The 20,870-nt window shown below is 49.5% G+C and overlaps 2 protein-coding genes and 1 long non-coding RNA gene across 13 annotated transcripts in view; 2 read left to right on the forward strand and 1 right to left on the reverse strand.

The window, feature by feature from the left end:
• DIO1 (iodothyronine deiodinase 1) overlaps positions 1 to 17,143 on the forward strand; it is a 40,928-nt gene extending 23,785 nt beyond the window's left edge. For 4 of the 5 annotated variants that reach the window (XM_015072374.3, XM_015072373.3, XM_053214074.1 and 1 more), the window contains 3 exons: positions 8,594 to 8,737; positions 14,215 to 14,414; positions 16,400 to 17,143. In XM_015072374.3, coding sequence (XP_014927860.1) covers positions 8,594 to 8,737; positions 14,215 to 14,414; positions 16,400 to 16,468 — 413 coding nt within the window. In that variant the 3' untranslated portion in view covers positions 16,469 to 17,143. The remainder of the gene's footprint in view (positions 1 to 8,593; positions 8,738 to 14,214; positions 14,415 to 16,399) is intronic. The other variant, XM_015072375.3, reaches the window with a different exon arrangement.
• Positions 8 to 7,507, forward strand: LOC128313869 (uncharacterized). Its single transcript, XR_008294885.1, has 2 exons — positions 8 to 1,910; positions 3,912 to 7,507. It is a non-coding gene; the product is annotated as an uncharacterized LOC128313869 (long non-coding RNA).
• The window catches only part of IFT25 (intraflagellar transport 25), a 41,766-nt gene continuing 37,964 nt past the window's right edge, over positions 17,069 to 20,870 (reverse strand). For all 7 annotated transcript variants that reach the window (XM_053214069.1, XM_053214070.1, XM_053214073.1 and 4 more), the window contains 2 exons: positions 18,876 to 18,998; positions 17,069 to 17,279 (listed from right to left, as the gene is read on the reverse strand). In XM_053214069.1, the coding sequence (XP_053070044.1) occupies positions 17,208 to 17,279; positions 18,876 to 18,998 (195 nt within the window). In that variant the 3' untranslated portion in view covers positions 17,069 to 17,207. The remainder of the gene's footprint in view (positions 17,280 to 18,875; positions 18,999 to 20,870) is intronic.

Consider the following 20,870-nt stretch of genomic DNA (forward strand, 5'->3'; position numbering starts at 1 on the left):
TCAGGAGACTGTTCCAAGCTTGAGATGCGCTTGGAGTGGGGGTATCAGCAGTGGGTGGGGAAGTGGGTTGGAAAGTCCTGAATTCTATTCTGGCTGCTCCCTTTTGGCTTCTTGTCTTCTCACTTCCTGCATCTAGGACTTCTAGATTCTGTTCTTCTGAGCGGCATCGCCACCTTCCCAGGCCCTTAACCCACAAACCAGCTACACTGGCCTTCAGCTCCTTCCATATGCTCTTTATTTATTTTTTTTTAATTTTTAAAAAATGTTTATTCATTTTTGAGAGGTGGGGGAGGGCAGATAGAAAGGAGAATGTGAAGTAGGCTCCATGTTGTCAGCACAGAGCCCAACGTGGGGCTCAAACCCACGAACCCATGAACCGTGAGATCGCGACCTGAGCCGAAGTCAGATGCTCAACCGACTGAGCCACCCAGGCGCCCCCTTCCACAGGCTCTTAGGCTCTTAGAGTCGCTCTGCCTGGTCAGCTCCTGCTCATCCTTCAGACTTCCGCTCAGTGCCACTTCTTGCAACAAGCCAGCCCTGGATCCCCCGCCAGGCTAGGTTACCTCCTTTTCCATGCCTGACGTCCTAAGCTTCTCTTTACTGCACCTGACCTGATAGGTAGTTCTGTGCCGCCCCCACTAGCCTGCACGCTCCATGCAGGTGGAGCCCATGGTCTAACCCACTTTGCATCCTTTGGCTGCTGCTGGCCCATGGCAGGCGCTCAGTAAATATATGTTGAAGCACTCTCTCTCCCTCTCCTATGTATACAAGTTCTATCGATGTGGGGTCTTACAGACCCCCCTTTTTTTTTTTTTGTCCTCACAGCTGTTCCTTCTATCAGGCCTTCCTCCTCCTCCCCCTGTTGCCCTCTCTTCCTACCCCACTTGCGACTGGCTGTGAGATTGCCCCTTAGCAAGCGCATCCCCAGCCTCCGCAGCTGCCCTCTGCACTCAGAACAAACCCGGGCCCAGCCTTGTGCTCAAGGTCCTTCCTGAGCCAACTCCCGCTTTCCTTCCCCGTCTCACCTGCAGGCTGCGCCTCATGCTGTGGCCTGCAGACCAATTCTTGGGCCTTGCACATCCCTTGTGCTTTCCCTTCTCGGCCTTGCTCATGTTGTTGGCTCTTCCCCTCTATCGCCAACAGTCCAAACGCCTCATCAACAGGGGCCTGCTCTCACATACACGCCCTTCTGTGAGGCCATCTCAGAGCCCTACAGCTAGGCAGGCGCTCTCTCTCCTGGACGCATGGCTCTGCATGTGCCCCTCTCCTCGGACACTGATTCTTGCCACCCAGCCTCTGGCTGCCCAACGGGGAGCCTCGTGACAGTACTATGTCCAATTCATCTCTGATTTCCCGGGACCCAGACCCAGCGGATGGAGTAGAGAAGGCCCCTGAGGCAGGTGGCTACTCTAGTGTTTTTCAAAGCACGTCTTTGGAGGCCAAATCCCGCAGATAAGCTTTACTACATCGAGTTCCCTGATTCAAGTAGTTTGAGAAACGCTGCACGCTATACCCTCCTCCTGGAAATTCATACAGCATGCGAATATTTTTAAAGCTCTGAGAAGCCCTGAAGCTTCAAAACAAACAAAACTTGTGGGAAAAAAAACCAAACTGACAAAGCACTGACTGATGTTCCTCACACACACAACCCCCAGGTCTCCCCCTGAGGAAATGCCTGTCATCATCACACATGATCCAAAGAACACCCTTTGGGAAAAGTTGACCTGATCCAGTCCTCTCACTTTAGAAGGGAATGGAGAACGCTGAGAGGCAAAGGTAACAGAGCCAGTGAGCGACCAAGTCAGACCCAGAATCTGGGCTTCTTCATCTCATTTTCTTCAGTCAGCAAACATTCACGAGCACCTCCTGTGTGCCCGGCCCTCAGCTAGACGCCAAGGACTCAGAGTTAGGTAAGAGCTTGCTGCTTCACTCAAGAAGGTTACGGTTTCCCAGCACAGATGGACGTAGTAAAGGAATCCTCACAGTTCTGTGAGATGGGGGAGGCTGTAAAGGTATAAAGTTTGCCTGCAGGGCTTGGAATGTTTCCTGGAGGAGGTGGCTTTGGAACTAGGCCTTGAAAAATGAGTAAGATTTTTATAGCTTGGGAAGGGAAAGGCGTTTCAAGTAGAGCAACAGGCAAGGGTTTTTTGCACATGACTTTAATTTTTTTTTTTAACATTTATTTATTTTTGAGAGACAGAGTGTGAGCAGAGTAGGGGCAGAGAGAGAGGGAGACACAGAATCTGAAGTAGGCTCCAGGCTCTGAGCTGTCAGCACAGAGCCCGATGCGGGGCTTGAACCCACGAACCGTGGGATCATGACCTGACCCGAAGTCGGACATTCAACCGACTGAGCCATCCAGGTGCCCCAGTTGCTCATGACTTTAAACTGCGGTGCACAAATGACCTGTATTTATCCAACATTTGCCAAGTGACCACTGATAATAAGAACACTGAGAATAACAGTTAACTTTTATTGAGTGTCCACTATGTGCCAAGCACTGAGCTAGAAGCAGGCCAATTTGATGAATATCAATCACCTACTGACCAGTTCCATGAAAGCCAACTTGCCTCATGGCCAGTTCACAGAATGTACTCGCTTCTTGTAACTGTTTGCTTTCAGTGGACCAGTTTACATTTAAAAAAATTTTTTTTAATGTTTATTTATTTTTGAGAGAGAGAGAGTGAGATAGAGTGTGAGCAGGGGAGGGCCAGGGAGAGGGAGACACAGAATCTAAAGCAGGCTCCAGACTCTGAGCTGTCAGCACAGAGCCCGACCCGGGGCTTGAACCACGAACTGCAAGAACATGACCTGAGCCGAAGTCGGACACCTAACCGTCTGAGCCACCCAGGCACCCATGGACCACTTCACATTTTAAATACTTTAAATATTTGCCTCTGCTCCCTACTATTGCACCTGAGACTGAAGAATGGAGAGAGAAGGAGACCAAGAGACAAAAGAAAACTCTACTTATAAAATGAGTTGGCTTTTAGCACATGGATTCAGAAATAATGGTACTGATGGGGCGCCTGGGTGGCTCAGTAGGTTGAGCGTCCGACTTCGGCTCAGGTCATGATTTCACTGTTCGTGAGTTCGAGCCCACGTTGGGCTCTGTACTGATGGCTCAGGGCCTGCAGCCTGCTTCAGATTCTGTGTCTCCCTCTCTCTCTGCTCCTCCCCTGCTTGCACTTTGTCTCTCTCTCTCTCTGTCTCTCTCTCTCTGTCAAAAATAAGTAAACGTTAAAAAAAAATAAAAAGAAAAAAGAAATAATGGTACTGAATCGTCCTGAAATAATAGATACTGGTGATACAGAAATCAACACAACTGGTGTCAGCCCTAGAAAAATCTCATAACCCAGAGGGGGAGATGGTGTAGTGAGAGAGGGAAGCAGAGGGTTCTGGAAGATGTGGGTGGGTAGGAAGGTGGTCAGAGGAAGGCTTCCTGGGGAAGAGGATGGCGAGCCCATTGTCTAGAGACAGTGAAGCTTTGGAGTGTGTGGGGAACAGGAGAGTGGGGAGCAGAGCAGGACAGAGGTGGGGAGCTGCCATCTAAGATGTGGAGGTGACGTCAGTTTGGCAGAAGTGGGACTGTGGGAGGCATGAAGTGGTGAAGGATGAGACTGGAGCCATCATCAGGGACCAGCACTTAAGGGACCTGATGTGTCTTACTGAAGAGGGTAGACTTCATCCTGAAGGTATTGGTGAGTTCCAGAAGGATTTTCAAGCAGGGCATTAACATGATCAGTTCTGCTTAATAGAAAGATATCCTATAACTGCTTTGGAAACCCACCAGACCACTAAAAATCTCTGATGTATGCTTTAGGTATAAATCTGAGCTCATTTTACAGCCACAGACTGGAAGATCTAGAAGACTCTATGGGTAATCTAAAGCAGTTCTTTCATTTTTTCAGATGCAAAGGCCCAGCGAGGGAAATTACTGACTCAGAGTCATATGGCAAGTTCTTATAGAGCCTGAATTAGAACTTGTGCCTTCTGACTCTCAGCTACTGTGCTTTTTGTTGTTGTATCAGACAACAGAGGCTCAGAGAAATTCCCAGCCACCTCCTATCCTCTGCATGTACGTGCACATGTACACACATGACAACACACACACACACACACACACACACACACACACACAGCAAAATATTGATTAACTGGTGTGTTGTGGTAGAAGGCGATGGTGGGTAATTTATTTTCTAGGCACTTGAGAGTTAATATGAAACTGGATTTATTTCAGCCCCTGTTTCCTATCCTCTAAAATCTCTCCCAGTGTACTTAGGAGGTGCCATCTAGCAACTATAAATGGGCTTTGTCTGCTGAGAGAGCCTGCCATGGGGGTTAATTTACTGGCATGGAGGTCAGGATGGTGGGTTCAAGTCCAGCTGCTGCAGAGCTGTTTTCCCATTTATACAGACAAGCTGGACTTGGCGGCACTTGCCTGACATTTGAAATGGTGTTCTCTGCACCGTGGCTTGTGCACACAGGCAGAGTGCCAACCCTCTGTACCGCTACCCCCTTGCACCCATCCTTCCCCTCTGCTACCACGTAAGTGGGGAACCCAGTTTAAACTTTGCCCTCAATACTGATCACTGCACCCAACCACACTATAAATAATTAAACGAATGTCTCTGTCTCTTCCAATGTCCTAATCAGTGTTGAATTTTGTTCCAATTAAAAACAAAATTCCAGACAGCTAATATTTAGCACTGGTCCTGACCTTAAGTCTTTTGGGTTCTTATCTAAAGCATGACTCTGGGGTCATTGGAGGCCAATGGCTGACCACTTGGCCTTGACTTACCTCTGAGCCTCCCCTGATGAGGCCTGGGCAACCCTGTCACATGGGTGAGGACTTGTGTAATCAACCAGCAGGGGACTGAGGCCCACTTGGTACTCCCTAGGGCCTCCTAAGAGAAAATCTGTGAGCCAAGGACAAGGAGAGATTTGTATCTCCTGGCCAGCTTTCTCCTTATGTACTGAAAAATGAGGACTATATAACCAATTGTTTCTGTCTGTACTTGGGCACCAGGAAACTCAGTCAAATATTAGTTCGGTTGCAGTGAATGCATGGGACCTTAGAACTGGTTTATTTGTCTTCCATAATTCCCTTCTGTTCTGTGCCTCCCAGAAGGGCATGATTTTTTAAAATATTTTACTATATGTGTAAGCTGCTTCAAACCCATTGCACAACAAGGTGAGGGTGTAACTCATGGAATGAAGCATCGGCAAGGTAAGATGCCCTCTGTTCCCCTCCATCAGCAAGTTCTATCTTTCCCCTTCTCTGCTGCCCACATATTGCCCGGGCTCCCATGATCTCTCACGTGCGTTTCTCTGACGCCCCCTAACTGGGTCCTGCCCACTTCCATTCTCATCCTCAGGCCTTTCTCCAAAGAGTGATGTCCAAGTGTAAATCTAATCGTGTTTCATTATTATATGCCCCTACCGTAACAGTCAGGGTTCTGGCTTGCGAGCCACAGAAACTCACTCTGGTTTTCTTAGTCACAAACATACGGACGCAAAAGAACATATTAATAAGGTGTTGCAAGATCTCCAGAATCAACCACAGTTGGAGCCCTGGGCCTGGACTGTCTTTTAGCATCAACAGTCAGGCCAGGATGCTGCTGTCACTGTGGTTGCCTTGAGAACCAACCCCCCACCCCCAGGACCCCACCATCCCTGACAGGGGCACTACCACTGGGCCATGGATGAATTCTGCCATCCCAATGACTCCAGAATCAAAGATCTATGTGGGAGAGTCCAATCAGCCCAGCCTGGGTCTCTGCTTTTGCCTTGGCTACTCAGGACAGAGAACAGACCTGGCCCCTCTCTCCTCCACAGAGGCATACTCTCCCATTAATAGCATACAAAATAAGAAATTCCAACTAGGAAGGAGGCTTAGGAACTGGGCAGCCAAAATTGCAACAAATATCCACCATCCTTGTTTTATATCTCCGTGATGTCACATCGTATGTGGAATAAAATCCAGGTTTTTCACCAAGGCATAGGAGAGCCTGCCTTCCCTGGCCCATACCTACCTCTCCAGTCATGCCTCTCGTTACCCACTCTCCCACCCCCTCCCCAGGCCTGGCTCTGGTCACAGTGGCCTTACAGGTCCTTGAACACGCCAAGCTCTGTCCTGCCTCAGGGTCTTTGTACATGATAGAGTCCTTTTGTCTGGAATGCCCTTCTCCTCCCTTTGCCCATGGCTGGCTCTTTCCTATCCTTCATTTGTCAGGTTAAATGGCATCTCCTCAGAGGCCTCTCCCGACCCACCTGTCTAAAGTAGGTCACTCCTTGATTGTCTCTTTCGTAACACTTATCGCAAGTTGAAATTACCACATTTATGTGTTTACTTGTTTTTTGGCCATTAAATAGACCTCAAATTGCATGCAGGCAGGGGCCTGCTGGCTTTGTTCTCTGCCGAATCCCTGGTGTGTGGCTAAGAGCCTCGCACAGGAGAAGTCTGAATAACTTGCTTATAGGTGGAATGAGAGCATGCTTGGGGACATGAGGTTGAATGAGGAACAGGCCCTGCCCACAAGGGGCAACAAGTAGCCTGGCGGGCACAGACCCGTCACGGTGCGCAGCCTGCTGTGCTCTGACAGATGTGAGGGACGGGCTCGATGATGTCGGCCCCGGCCACAGGTAACCACCAGGTGCTGGCAGCTCCCTGGAGTTACCCCCAATCTAAGGTGGGAGAGTTGCAGAAGGCTCCCACCCAGGGCCGGCTTCATGGGTGCGGGACCAGTGGGTCACACAGGGTTCCACATTCGGAAGGGCCCCGTGCCAGGGGTTCAGTATTCTGCAGTAGCTGTTTGAAATCCTTAATCATTGTATCTTTGAATCTGCATTTTACAAGTGAGGCCTGCTGGGACAATGGGACGGGCCAGGGGACTTGGAGCCTTGGCTCATGCAGGATCCTGCCTCCCACAGCTTCCTCGCTCCCTGGGACATGTTCTCCACGACCCACTCTTACCCCGCTCAGATGCAGGGCTTGGCCAGCCTCCTTCCTATTGCTATCCAGTGACTGCTGCCTCCTTCTGACCCCAGAGAGGGCCTGGACGCAGACCCAGGTTGGGGTCCCATGAGCCCATCCTGCCACGTCTCCTGGCAGGGCGTGGAGGCGGCCCGTCCCCATCCTGGGCTGACAGCGCCATGTGCACTGTGCTGAGTGTGTGGGGTAACGTGGTGGGAGAAGCCTCTTGCCCATCTCCCCTCCCCCGTCAAGGAGCCGAGCACGTGTCCCTGAATGGAGGTCGTTATATGCTGTGAGGTAGGGGGTGGGCATGTGGGAAGGGTGAATGTCTAGCTCAATTTCTGTGCTCCTAGCGGGGGCATAGTGTGTTGATCTGGTGCTGCAGGGAGAGGCAAACTGGCAGCCACTGGCCACACACACACACACATGCACACGAGCACCGAGTTTTGGGGCTCCTGGGTGACTGTGAGGGCCCGCATTCACCCATGAATATCCCTCTGTCCGTGGGAACGTGACATTAAGTAGTAGCTACCATGCCAGTGCAGGAGAGAGAACACAGAAGAAAATCTGTTTATTTTAATATATTTAGGGGCACTCCCGCTCCCCACTTTGTAAGCAAGGGGCTCAGTATTTTCATTTTGCACTGGGCCAGCAAATTATGTAGCCAGTCTTGTCCTCATCCTTCCTTCCCCTTGGTGGCATCCCCTTCACTGCCCCTCCCCCACTTCATAGCTCAGGAATAAGACAGCCGATAACAACAGCTTACATTTATTGAGCACCTACTATAAGCCAGGCACCATTGTAAGCCCTTATCTGTACTACCTTCTTCAATCCTCAAAACGATCCTATATTATGTCTGTTTGTGAATGAGGAAATGGAGGCTTTGAATGGGAAGAGTACTAAATTGAGAGTCTAGAAGCCAGAGTATTAATTTTAACTCCACCATTGACCTGCTGCGTGGCCTGGAACAAGCCTATAAACAAGGGGGAAAATTGCCTACCTTGCGGTATGCTAACCTCATCCCATGAGAAAACAGGTGCGTGCCTGCCTTATAAACTGCATGAGAGGGACTCTCTGTATCATTATTTTAATTACCACCTAGTCAAAATAATAATAATAATAATAATAATTACCACCTAGTGGCTGCAGGTGGTCTACTGAGACCCCTTGATAACATGGCCTTATTGTGGAGAGGAGCAAACTGGCTCCAGCCTGTGTTCAGTCTTGTCCTGTAGGCTTCAGCCCCCCACTGTGGCCTGGCTTCATCTCTGAGGGAAAATAAAGGTGGTAACAGAATTTGGGCGCCTGGGTGGCTCAGTTGGCTAAGCATCTGACTCTTGATGCTTTGGCTCAGGTTATGATCTCACAGTTTGTGGTTTCAAGCCCCACACCGGGCTCTGCAGTAACCGTGTGAGCCTGCTTGGGATTCTCTCTCCCTCCCTCTCTCTCTGTCCCTCCCCCTGTTCTTCCTCTCTCTCTCTCTCTCTCACAAAATAAACATTAAAAAACATTTTTTTTAATGGTGGTGATAGAAGTGAGGGCAGGAGTAAAGAAGTTACTGGCAAATCAATGCTGTGTGTAGATGACTGGTTGTTGCTGGTTCCGTTCCTGTTTCAGGCAACCGGCCATTGGTGCTGAATTTTGGAAGTTGTACCTGACCTTCATTTCTTTTCAAATTTGACCAGTTCAAGAGACTTATTGAAGACTTTTGCTCCATAGCAGACTTTCTCATCATCTACATCGAAGAAGCACACGCATCAGGTAGAGAGAGACGCCCTGCCCTTACCTCTTCCTACCTTCTCTTTTCTCTCCTGCTTCCCCCAGGCCCTGTCTCAAGGTTGGGGATTGGGGAGGAAGCAGAGTGAGGGAAAGAGCCCCACTATTCACTGCGTACCTGCCATGTTCAGTCCCTGCTGGGTTTACCACCACTGCTAACTCCACCACCTGTGCCTTCAACCGGGCACACAGAGCAGAAGACCTGGAGGGACAAGTCTCCCTGGCAGAGGACCCACGATTTTGAATGGATAAATAGGGAAATCAAGGGAGAGAAGCTAGGAGGAGGAATTTAGACCGGAATGACTGCTCTAGATCTACTTGTGAAATCCAGCCTAAGACTCTCCAAGCTCAAAGGGACACTGGTTCATCCCAGTCAATGGTTCCCAAGCTTTAGTGAGCCTCAAAAGCACCCGGAAGGCTTGTTAAAACAGACTGCTGGAGCCCACCCCAGAGTTTATCAGTTAGACCTGAGAATTTGAATTTCTGCCAAGCTCCCGGTGATGCTGAAGCTGCTGGTCTGGGGACCACACTTTGAGAACCACTGCTCCAGGCTAACTTTCATCTGGGGCAGGCATTCTTTCTTCAGCCCCTAACAGGTGGCCACACATCTTCATTACTTCACGTTTAATCTTGTTCCTTTCCTGGGCAGCTCTCTTCGGGAGAGCTCTCCCTGAAACTCCTAGAGCTCATGGTCTAAGCCCTTTGAACTTGACAGAATGGTCAGACACACTCCTATCTCCCGATTTTCGAGGGGGTTGGACCCATGAGTGTGGCTCAACTCTCAAACCCAAAGACTGAAGAAGGCAAGTGGGACCGGTGTCATTTACTCGCCCACCTCCCACACGATTTGTCGGTCCCCAGCATCTGGCAGAGCCCATGTCGCAGAATCAGAGCTCAGCAAAAGTTGGATGAATGAGCGTGCTTAGGCCAGTATTAGCCTTGCTGGTTTATCCATGTGCTATCAAGTGTAGGCTGCTATTAATTATCAGCAAAGATGGCCCAGCAGCGCTTTCTCCAATATGCTTCCTGGATCCCTGAAGTCAGAGCTACGTGGGTTGCTTGTTAAAAATGGATATTCCAGGGACGCCTGGGTGGCTCAGTTGGTTAAAAGTCTCACTTCGGCTCAGGTCATGATCTCGCAGCTAGTGGGTTTGAGCCCTGCGTCGGGCTCTGTGCCGACAGCTCAGAGCCTGGAGCGTGCTTCGGATTCTGTGTCTCCCTCTCTCTCTGCCCCTCCCCAGCTCGTGCTCTCTCTCCCCCTCTCTCAAAAATAAATAAGCATTAGAAAAATTAAAGAAAAAAAAGGATATTCCAGGGCCCCCACCCAGGCCCATTGCATCCTGATTTATTGCACCCAAAGGTTTGAGAACTTCTTTCAACTTAATACTGTGTTCATTTCACTGGCGGCTTCTGTCCCCATTAAGGGTTTGAGGCAACCTAAAATATTAGCTAGCATAGGGGAATAGGTACACAAGAGATTCATTATACTGTTCGCTCTACGTTTATGTACTTTAAAACTTTTCTATAATGCAATTTAAAAGAGTGTAGGTAACAGGAGAGCAAATGCTAGCTCAGTGTGCCTCCGGGCCAAACACTCCTTTGGGAGAGCAGCAGCCAGGAGCTCCAGAGAGAGAATTTGGGCACCTTCAGGTGTCTGTGGTCTCCATGGCTGAGAGGAGACATTGACTTGATGTCATCACAGCCGGCAGCCAAAGCTCAGCCAAAGCTCAGCCAAAGCTGATTTAACTGTCCTGGGGCAGCACTTAAACTTGAACGTGCGCGTCAATGACCTGGGGACCTCAGCCGGTTCTGGCTCAGCAGTGCCGCAGTGCAGCTCCCCAGGGGAGGTTGAGGCTGCTGGTGCAGGGACCACACTTGTAGTGACAAGGTCCTGGAGGATCCAGCTTTAATCTCTAAAGGAACAAGTTGTAAACCGTGACAAGAGGGGTGGATCGTCACAGAAATGGTTTCTGGTCCTGGTATCTGTCCTGTTCCTCCTGGGGTCAGCCCCAATAGGTTTAACTTTTCCAGAACCTCAAAGCCTTTGAGGAAGGACTTCCTCACCCTGTTCTGACAGTTTTCTTGCCCCTGTGCTTTGCCACTCCTAGTTCAGGCATTTCTTCCTTCTCCCCATCTCTTTCCCCGGGGGTACTTGTTTCTGTCAACCAGACAGGAGTGAGTACAGCCTGAACCCCAAAATTAAAATGCACAGAGCCAGTATCCACCAATCCCACCAGGTCTGGGACCTGTGGCCCAAGTCAGCTGGCTTCCTTTTCCTCCCCACGCCACATGTTTGTCCGGGTAAATTACAGGGAGGCATGAGGCATGGTGGGAAGAACATGGACTTTGGAGCTCCAGACCTGAGTACGGCTCCTGGCTCCATCACATGCTGGCCACGTGACCTTGGACAGCTTCCCTGCCGTGCCCACTTCTGCCACACTGAAACAGGATGGCAACACCAACCTCACACTCGCTTGACGATGTTTAATGAGAACCTGCTGTGTGCCAGCCCTGGGCTGGGCTCAGGGATATTGACACAAACGACACACACAGTTCCTGCCTCTCAGGAACTCACAGTTAAAGCTGGGGAAGCAAGTCACTGCTCCTCTCTGGGCCTCCATGGTCTCAGCTTCAGGATGAGAACGAGAATCCCGCCTGACCTCCCATGGGTGGCTGTTGTGAAGCCCCAGTGAGTAATTGTTGCATGAGACTGACTGCCTACACGTGAGGCCAATGTAGGCCGGTGTTACCGTCATCTACAAAGTTTTGGTGTCTTGGGGCAGGTAATAATTACTTTACACTATGGCCAGGCACTTGTATCTTGGTGTGAATTTCTCCTGAGAGCTGGTTTTTCTTGGAGTAAGGTTCCTGAGCAGAGGACTCTGCTGATAGACTTAATCAACTTATATTACCCTGGGAGGCAGCTATTACTGTAAACACAGGCCACGTGGCTTCCGAAGGAAACCATGACCAGATTACCCGGGTCCCAGGCTCCCCAGAAATGAGGCAAGTAGAAGGGCAAGGCCGGTTAGCACTTTATGGTTGTTTTTTTTCAAACTGTGGGCCCATTAACTAATGAGTACCACTTCCTGTAAGTAGGCAGAGGGACACCTTGGCAAATGAGGCCAGTTGAAAATCCCCTCCTGTTTAAAGTTAAGCAGTCAAAGTGGTTTGGGGCATCTCCAGAGCAAAGTAGCAGTATTCTGCAGGACAGAATAAAAACTGGGTTCTTTCCCACCTGTCTGTTATTTAGGGCACTCGGGCAAAATAAACCAGTATTTTTCAAGCAGCTTCTATGAAGGGATTTCTGTATAAATTATCTCATACAAGCCATTGCACAGCCATCTGCAACATAGGTTCTATTAATTCCATAACATATGGGGAAGCTGAGAATTTAAAGAGATTTCAGGGGTGCCTGGGAGGCTCAGTTGGTTGAGCATCCAACTTCAGCTCAGGTCATGATCTCACGGCTTATGGGTTCGAGCCCTGCATTGGGCTGTGTGCTGACAGCACAGAGCCTGGAACCTGCTTCGGATTCTGCACCTCCCTCTTTCCCTGCCCCTTCACTTGCTCATGCTCTGTCTGTCTCTCTCTCTCTGCAAAATAAATAAGCATTAAAAAAAATTTTTAAAGAGATTTCAAGACCCTGCCCGATATCATACAGCTGAGTGTGTCAGGGAAGGCTTCCTGGAAGACAGTTGAGTGGTTCTCAACTGAGGGTGGTTTTGTCCCCCAAGGGGTATTTGGCAATGTCTGGAGATGTTTTTGGTTGTCACAAATTGTCAGAGCGGTGCTGACACCTAGTGAGTAGAGGCCAAAGATGCTGCTCAACATCGGGGAACACTCAGGATGGCACCCCCCCCCCACCAAATGTCAATAGTCCCAACGTTGAGAAGCACCGTGGTAGAGGTGAGCCTCTTAATTTTTTTAATGTTTATTTATTTTTGAAAGAGAGAGAGACAGAGACTGAGCGGTCTCAGGGGAGGGGCAGAGAGAGAGGGAGACACAGAATCCGAAGCAGGCTCCAGGCTCCGAGCTGTGTCAGCACAGAGCCGGATGTGGGGCTTGAACTCACAAGCTGTGAGATCATGACCTGAGCTGAAGTCAGACGCTTAACCGACTGGGCCACCTAAATGCCCCAAGGTGAGCCTTAAAAGGACAGGTAGGATCTCAAATGTGGAAGAGATGGTAAGGAGACAGGGAAGAGAGGGGGCGGCATCATTTGAGGAGGATTCACTTCAGCTAGACGTGGGAGGACAGGGAGCCGTGACCGGAAGTACGCATGGAGAGAGATGGACGGGATCATTACACACTATGCCAAGGAGCCGGTCCTGTAACTGGTTTGTAAGCAGAGAAACAAATCTGATTACATTTTGTGTTGGTAGCATTGCCAGAGATCTTTGGATGATGGGTTAGAGAGGAGCAAGATCAGGAGGGAGGCAGGAATACTTCTTAGGAGGAGTTGAAAGTAAGGTCACTGCCAGGCTGGCAGTTGTACTTGGCTGTCGGCTCACCCTGAGTGGCAGGCACCCTGGGGCTGTCCGGACAGCCCACCAGCAGCAGTGCCAGAAGTCATAGGAAAGAGAAGGTTCTGTTGCCCTCACACCGTGGGTGAAGGCGGCACCGTGATGAAGAGGGTGGAAGTGAGAGGCAGCTTGGGGGTTGTGGGTCAAGGGGTCCCAGCTGTTTCACCCACCTGGCTGGAGCAGAGGCTGGAGGAATGTAGGTGAGTCGGGCCAGGTCACTGGGGAGATCTATCCCGAGGATGACAGGGAGCCATGAAAAGCCACGGCCGGAGAATGCCATGGTCAGGTTTGCATTTTGGAAAGAACATTCTGGTGGAGAATAATTAGAAGAGGGAGATTGTCTAGATTCTGGATAGTAGTTCTCAGACTTCAGTGTGTGCGTTAGAATCATTTGGAAGGCTGTGAAAACACATTGGTGGGCCCCATTCCCGGTCAGTCTAGGATGCGGCCTGAGAATTAGCAATAAAGCCCCAGGTGAGGCCAGCACTGCTCGTCTGGACGGAATGGCTGCAGAGAACTGCTCTAGACCCTTGCCTCTCAGAGTGTGGTCCAGGGAGCAAGCAGCCTTGGCCTCCTAAGCACCAGCTAGACTCTCAGTGCCACCCCAGACAGACCGAATCAGGATGTTCCTTTAACAAGGCCCTCATGAGGATCAAATGCACATTCAAATTCGGGAAGCACTGGCCTACTGGACTCTCTCATGCTGAAGAGCTGAGGTCTGGGAGTCAGGAGCCCTAGGCTTTGTTTTTGGGTCAGTCAGTATCTCCCTATGTGATCTCATGCATTCACACATAATAGGACACTGGGCCAAATCATGGTCAAGGGCTCATCTGGGACCCTCCGTTAAAAAGGGGTGGGGATGGGGATGGGGGTATTTAATCTGCGGAAAATATGCGCCATGCCTGTGAGGCCCGCTGCCCATCCTTTCTTTTGCAGACGGCTGGGCTTTCAAGAACAACGTGAACATCAGGAATCATCGGAATCTCCAGGACCGCCTGCAGGCAGCCTGCTTGCTGCTGGACAGGAGCCCCCAGTGCCCTGTGGTGGTAGACACAATGAAGAACCAAAGCAGCCGGCTCTACGCAGCGCTGCCCGAGAGGCTCTATGTGCTCCAGGCGGGCAGGATCCTCTATAAGGTGGTGCCCGGGGGCAAGGGGCCCAGGGTGGGTGAGGGCGGAAAGGGCTTCGTATCAGGCAGATCAGCATTCAAGTTGTTGCCCAGCCATTTACCGGCATGTGACCGGGGGCAAGTCCTTTCCTGTCTTGGAGTTTCCCTTTCCTCTTCTGCAAAATGGAGGTTCTGGCCCCCCACCTCACGGGAGGTGAAATAATGGGACTTTCCTGTCCCTAGCATTTGGACTGGAGCCGCAGCCTCCTGGCTGCCTTCTACACCCAGAAGACTGGCCCAGCCCTAGTTCAGTTTGAAGCTGAATGAGAGGATGTAGTTTCCATTTCCTAAACAATGCTCGGAGGACATTGACTTGCCCAAGGTCACACTGCGCAAGGCTCTGATTTCAGTTCTAAATCCTTTGAATGGGACAGGCCAGGAGTGGGAGGGTCTGAAGCTGCTAATCTCCGAGGCCGGCCTGAACCTGGTGGGGGTTGTAGCAGGGGGAAGAGAGCAAACCCTGTAGTTAAGAGCTGAAAATGCCAAAGCAGGGGTTCAAGGCAGGAATTGAGTCCTGGCTTCCTTTCTGGTGATTGTGTCCCCATTAGGACTTCCGGCCTGGCCAGGGAGGGGGGTGTAAGCACAGCCTCTGACCACTCGGGCACTGTTGGCCTCCCCTGAGAGGGCGGAAACTGTTTTATAGCTGCCTTAGGGGTTTCAAGCCTTGGAGAGCACATGAAGCCCAACCATGTGGATGCTCCCCTGCCCACGTGTCAAGCTGGCCCTACTTACACGGGTAAAATGAGCAACAATTTGCAGATGAATCCCCAGGGTGCCAAGGGCCACAGGACAAGAATTCAGGTCCTTCTTCCTTTCTCCTCCCCAGAGACATGGCTCTAAGATGGCACGATGGAGGCCAAGCAGGGTTAGGCCCCGTGCAAGGGCTGGCAACACAAAAACGATTTGAAAATGGCCCACCCCTTACTTGGAGGTGCTCACAGTCTGGAGGATGAGGAGGACACACATAGAGTGCTCCAGTGTCCCAAGTGCTGTGACACTCCAGAGCAGGGATCAGCAAACCTTTTCTGCAAAGGGCCAGACTATAAATATTTTTGACTTTGTGGACCAAATAATCCCGGTGACAACCATTCAATCCTGCTGTCCGAGCACAAAAACAGCATAGACAGTATGTAAATGGAAGAGTGTGAGCATCAGGACACATTTGGCTCTCAGACTATAAATTTCCTGACCCCTGAGGAAGAGAGGTAGGCTCTTTAGAGGTGGTGACAGTTGCTTGAGGCTTAAAGGCCAGGAAGCCAGCCACATGAGCACGGTGAGTGAAAATCATGGCAAATATAGGGAAGAAGGTGAGCAAAGGCACTGAGGCATGTTAGGGCAGGGTGTGAATGGAGAGTCGGGGCATTTAGGTGACTGGGGCTCCTTCCGGGCCAAGGAGTCCAGCCTACCTCTTAGGGCAGAGGAGAGCCAGTGGGAGTTTTGAGCAGGAGACAGGCATGACTAGATCTGTATTTTAGAAAGATCACTGGCAATAGGGTGAGGCATTGACTGGAGGGGGCAGGGACTGAGGACTGGGGATAGTCAGGAGGTGGGATGGCTGCCCAAGTAGGGAATGAAGAGGGCTGAACTAGGGCATGGGGATTGGAGAGGCAGAGGTGGTTCTGATGGATAGAGAAGATAACGCCTATCTAAATTATGGAAGAATTTATGGAAGAACAGCTTATTTGTAGAGACCCCTTTCTCCTTTGAAACTATTCACTTTACCCCCTCTGGTTCTCCTCAGACTTCTCGTCCAGTCTGCCCATTAAATGTGAGTGCCATTCCACACTCTCCCCCTGGGTGATCCCATCCGCTTTATGGTTGCATCTGCCATTGTCTACACCATCCTGACAACTCCCATGTAGCTATCACCAGCCCAGTTCTCTCAGCTAAGCTCCAGATCAGCTAATTCCTGCAAGTCGGAAATCTGGGAATGCTGATTTATCTCTCTTGCAGGGTAAACCTGGCCCTTGGAACTACCATCCAGAGGAAGTTCGCGCTGTTCTGGAAAAGCTCCACAGTTAGTCTGGGCAGATCCCCCAGCCCTAGGTGATCAGCAGGAGGGCTCCTCAAGTCCTCGCTCTCCCCCCAGCCCATGTGGCTGTTACCTCTTGACCTGTATCCCCAGCTGAACTACTAGCTCAGAGCTGTCTGATCTAGCCGAACAACTGCAGTCAGAAAACGAAGCAGCAAGTGAGCTGAATGTTAAAGACTGTACAGAATGTCAATGCTGCCCCCACGGCAGAGAACACATTCATTGCACGTGGTCCCCATCTCCAGCCACTCTGATACCAAGTGGTTACATACGGCAGTCCTCACGTCAGGTAAATTCATTCTACCAAATTTGCCGTTTATGGAACTGATCATCTAAGACACTAAATTGGTTTTTAGAACCAAGCATGGGGAGAACTCCTGTTGTGGAGAGAGAGATGAGGAATTGAAAGCTGTCGTTCATTGATGCGGAAGCTCGTATTTGAAATTGTTTCTCTGATTTCTTTGCAAGTCTCCTAATGGTCATTTGTGTTACATTACATCAGACTCATGGATAACCATTGGTATTCATCTGTTTTAACTCTGCTTCTTTTCACGTTTGTCTATGACGGCCACAGTCTAAAGTGCACACAGCTGTGACTTGACTTGAACGAAAATGTTTTAAGATGCAGTAAAGCTAATACAGAATGATTAAAACATCTCAGGCTATTTGGGATGGCTTCGGTGTGATCTTTATATTTTCTTTTCCAATTTGTGTCAGCCTGTTTCAGCTTTAATTATAGCCCAGTGTGATCTGATCAGCAAAAATACCATATGCTGGAAGTGCCTCATTTGGTCCAGGGGCGTTGCCTTTAAAGAAAAAAAAATTTTGATTCACATTGGAATCAAGCTACCTTCACAACATGACATAAAAGAATGGACTTGGGAGACATTTTTCCTTTTTCTTTTTAATTTTTTTAAATGTTTTATTTGTTTTTGAGGGAGAGAAAGAGACAGAGTATGAGCAGGGGAGGGGCAGAGAGAGAGGGAGACACAGAACCTGAAGCAGGCTCCAGGCTCCCAGCTGTCAGCACAGAGCCTGAAGTGGGGCTCGAACCCACAAGCAGCAAGATCATGACCTGACCCGAAGTCGGACACCCAACTGACTGAGCCACCCAGGTGCCCCGGGAGACATTTTTCTAACATGAAAACATTCTCTTTGGCTCTGCCTTAGTTGCCACAATGTTAATACTATTAACATTGCTATTTTATTTTTTTTTAAAGTTATCTCTAATCATCTACCAGCTACCCACTTTCAGATATGTTAACTCACTTAATCTTCATATATTTCAAAGAGGAAATTATTATCCCCATTTTGTAGATGAGGAACTCAAGGCTCAGAGTTAAGTAACTTGTGAAAGGTCTCAGAACTAGTAAGTAACCCACAGAGATTCAAACCCCATCTCTAAGTTCAAGCCAGAGTCCTGGCTCTGCTCCCCGCTAGCTGTGGGACTTTGGCTAAGCTGCCTTGGTATCTTGAACTATAAAATGGGATATCAACAGTGCCTGCTGCATACACGATTCATGAGTAAAGCACTCAGAAAATGCTACTCTCGGAAAGAGTAAAGCACTGTCCCTGCCTTGGAGAATATGCCATGGATGTGTTGGCCATTATTATTGTTATTTCACAACTGCCTCCTTGGGCCCCCTTTTCAGGGAGTGGGGGATGGAGGGAAGGCATGACAGTAGGGACACTGGATAAAAATTCTTCACCCTGCCAAAGCAATGCTGGCATAAATTTGTGAGGTTAGACAGAGAATGAGTAGCTGGGAAAATGGCGGGGCTAACGCACAGCCGAGCACTGTCCTTCCTAAGTACCAAGTTCCACAAAAGGAGACAGCAGCTAAGGCCATGCTCCTCTGAACCACTTCCCAGATGGTCCCCCGATTCATGCCTCTAAATGCACAGAAAGCTCCCAGTTTTCAGTGAACAATAGTGGCTGGAACTGAGGAGGTTTTAGAATGTTAAAATAGACCCCAAGCGTGCCAATTCAATTCTCTTCAGTTAAATGCTTCAGACATTGAGCACTGAGTCTTTTCTGGGTGCTAAGAAATGCATAGATGGACAAGGTCCAGCTATATTGTTCTCCAGCAGCTTAACCTCGTGGGCGACTAGGCATACATGGCAATGACCGAAACTCAAAGCAAATACGATGGGGACAGCTAAGACTAACTGATCAGGGGCGCCTGGGTGGCTCAGTCGGTTGAGCGTCCGACTTCGGCTCAGGTCATGATCTCACCGTTCGTGGGTTTGAGCCCCGTGTTGGGCTTTGTGCTGACAGCTCGGAGCCTGGAGCCTGCTTCGGATTCTGTGTCTCCCTCTCTCTCTGCCCCTCCCCTGCTTGCACTCTATCTCCGTTCCTTTCTTTAAAAAATAAATAAACTTAAAAAAAAAAAAAAAGACTGATCTGGGAGTATAGAGGAGAGAGCAATCCCTTGGAGCTGGGTGGGTCTGGAAAGCCTGTCATAGGTGGGGGCATTCGGGCTTGGTCCTCAAGGAGGTCCAGGCCTTCCGGAACGGAAACCTGGAGAACACGGAAAGGGAAGAGGGTGTTAAAGCAGAGAAACCTACACGGCAAAGATGGAAAAAAGACCAAGTGCAGGGGACTCAAGAGGTTTGGACTCAACTCTAATTCTGCTGAACTGGCCACAGACTATTTCATTTCTGGTAAGCTCAGCCATGAATTTAAGAATGTATGTTAATACATTTCATCCAGCATAGTTAGGGGTTCGACTGAGGAAGGATTCAGGATACCTATTTTGCCATATAGATTACATCACTGAAAGTCTCAAGTCGGGGGCGCTTGGGTGGCTCAGTCGGTTGAGTGCCTGACTCTTGATTTCAGCTCAGGTCAGGATTCCAGGCTCAAACCCCACGTGGGGCTCCACACTCAATGTGGAGCCTGCTTGGGGTCCTCTCTCTCCCTCTGCCCCTCCCCCCTTGCTCTCTCTAGAAAAAAAAAGTCTCAAGTAGGTTTTTCAAGAAAAGCACATGGGTCTTGTATTCCCCGAATGAAGTCTTGCATATTTGCAGCCGCCAGTCTATTGTCTGTAAGCCTGCAGGATACCTGGCTGGGTTTTAGACTCTTGTGTTTCAGTCTCTTTACCTCAGAGATTTGCAGATATAGCTCCACTGTTGTCTAGAAGTCCTGAGAAGACAAGTGTGAGGCCAGCCTGATTACTCCTAGCACTTCCTGCCTGAATTGCTTTTATTCTGCCCCAAACCTGTCAGATTCTTTCTTTATACTTGAGGTTCAGTAACTTCACCAAGACATAGTCCAGTGGTGATTGTTCTAGTATCGAAATGTCCTGTAATACCGCTATAGTCTGAATGGTGGTGTCCCCCCACCCCTGCCAGATCCATATGCTAAACCCGAAAGCCCAGCGTGATAGTATCAGGGCAGTCCTGGGTGGAATGCAGAATGAATCATCCTTCGGGACGGACCCCTTTGGGATGAGATTAGCGTGTTTATAAAAGAGGCCCCAGAGAGCTAGCTTGTCTCCTTCCACCATGTGAGGACACGAGAAGTCTGCAACCCCAGAAGAGGGCCCTCACCTGACCTTGCTGGCACCCCGATCTCAGACTTCTAGACTCTGGAACTGTAAGAAATAAATTTCTGTTGTCTATAAGCCACCCAGCATATGGCATTCTTGTTATGCTAGTCTAAACAACTAAGGCACATATAACATCCTCTTCTGGTCTTAAGCTTTAATTCTTCTTCTTTTTTTTTTTTTTTTTTTTTTTTTTAATTTCAAGGACATTCTCTTCAGTTGCCTGGAACATCTTTTCTGTTGTATTTTGTCCTCCTCTCTTAGGAACTATAATTAGGTATGCTGTATCCCTTTTCTTCCATAGCTATTCTCTGTAACTATTTTTTAAATCTGTGTTCTATTTCATTCCATGATTTTTCTCAATCTCTCTCCTCTGACCCGGATTCTTCCTAAACTGGGTTTATTATTGAGCCAGATAAAGTTTATTGGTTCTCACCCATTCCCATCTGCGCACCCTCTCCTCTGGATTTCAGGGACCTGGAAGCCTGAAGACTGACTGTGTTCTGCTTAGGTTCTGCCACTGGGAAGCGCTGGTGGGAGATTCGAAGGTGGGTAGAAGGGAGAAGCCATTTTTCCCATATCTGGCTACAGGGATGGAAGGGGACCGTGCACTGTGGCTGTCTTATCACCACGGCAGCGGGTGGCTTCTGTTCAGAGACAGTGATGGTGCCTCTGCTGGTCAATAGTGAGTGTGGCTCATGGGTGCCAACGTTGGGTTACATTCCTACCTCCTGTTTGTTTTCCCAGCCTCTTCAACATTTTGTAACAGATTCCCTGCACTATTTCCCTCTCCGCTTTAAATACGTATCTGGGGTGATTCTAGGGTCCTAACTGAATGCTGACTG

This window comes from Acinonyx jubatus, chromosome C1 (genome assembly GCF_027475565.1).
Source record: "Acinonyx jubatus isolate Ajub_Pintada_27869175 chromosome C1, VMU_Ajub_asm_v1.0, whole genome shotgun sequence".
Lineage (NCBI taxonomy): Eukaryota > Metazoa > Chordata > Mammalia > Carnivora > Felidae > Acinonyx > Acinonyx jubatus.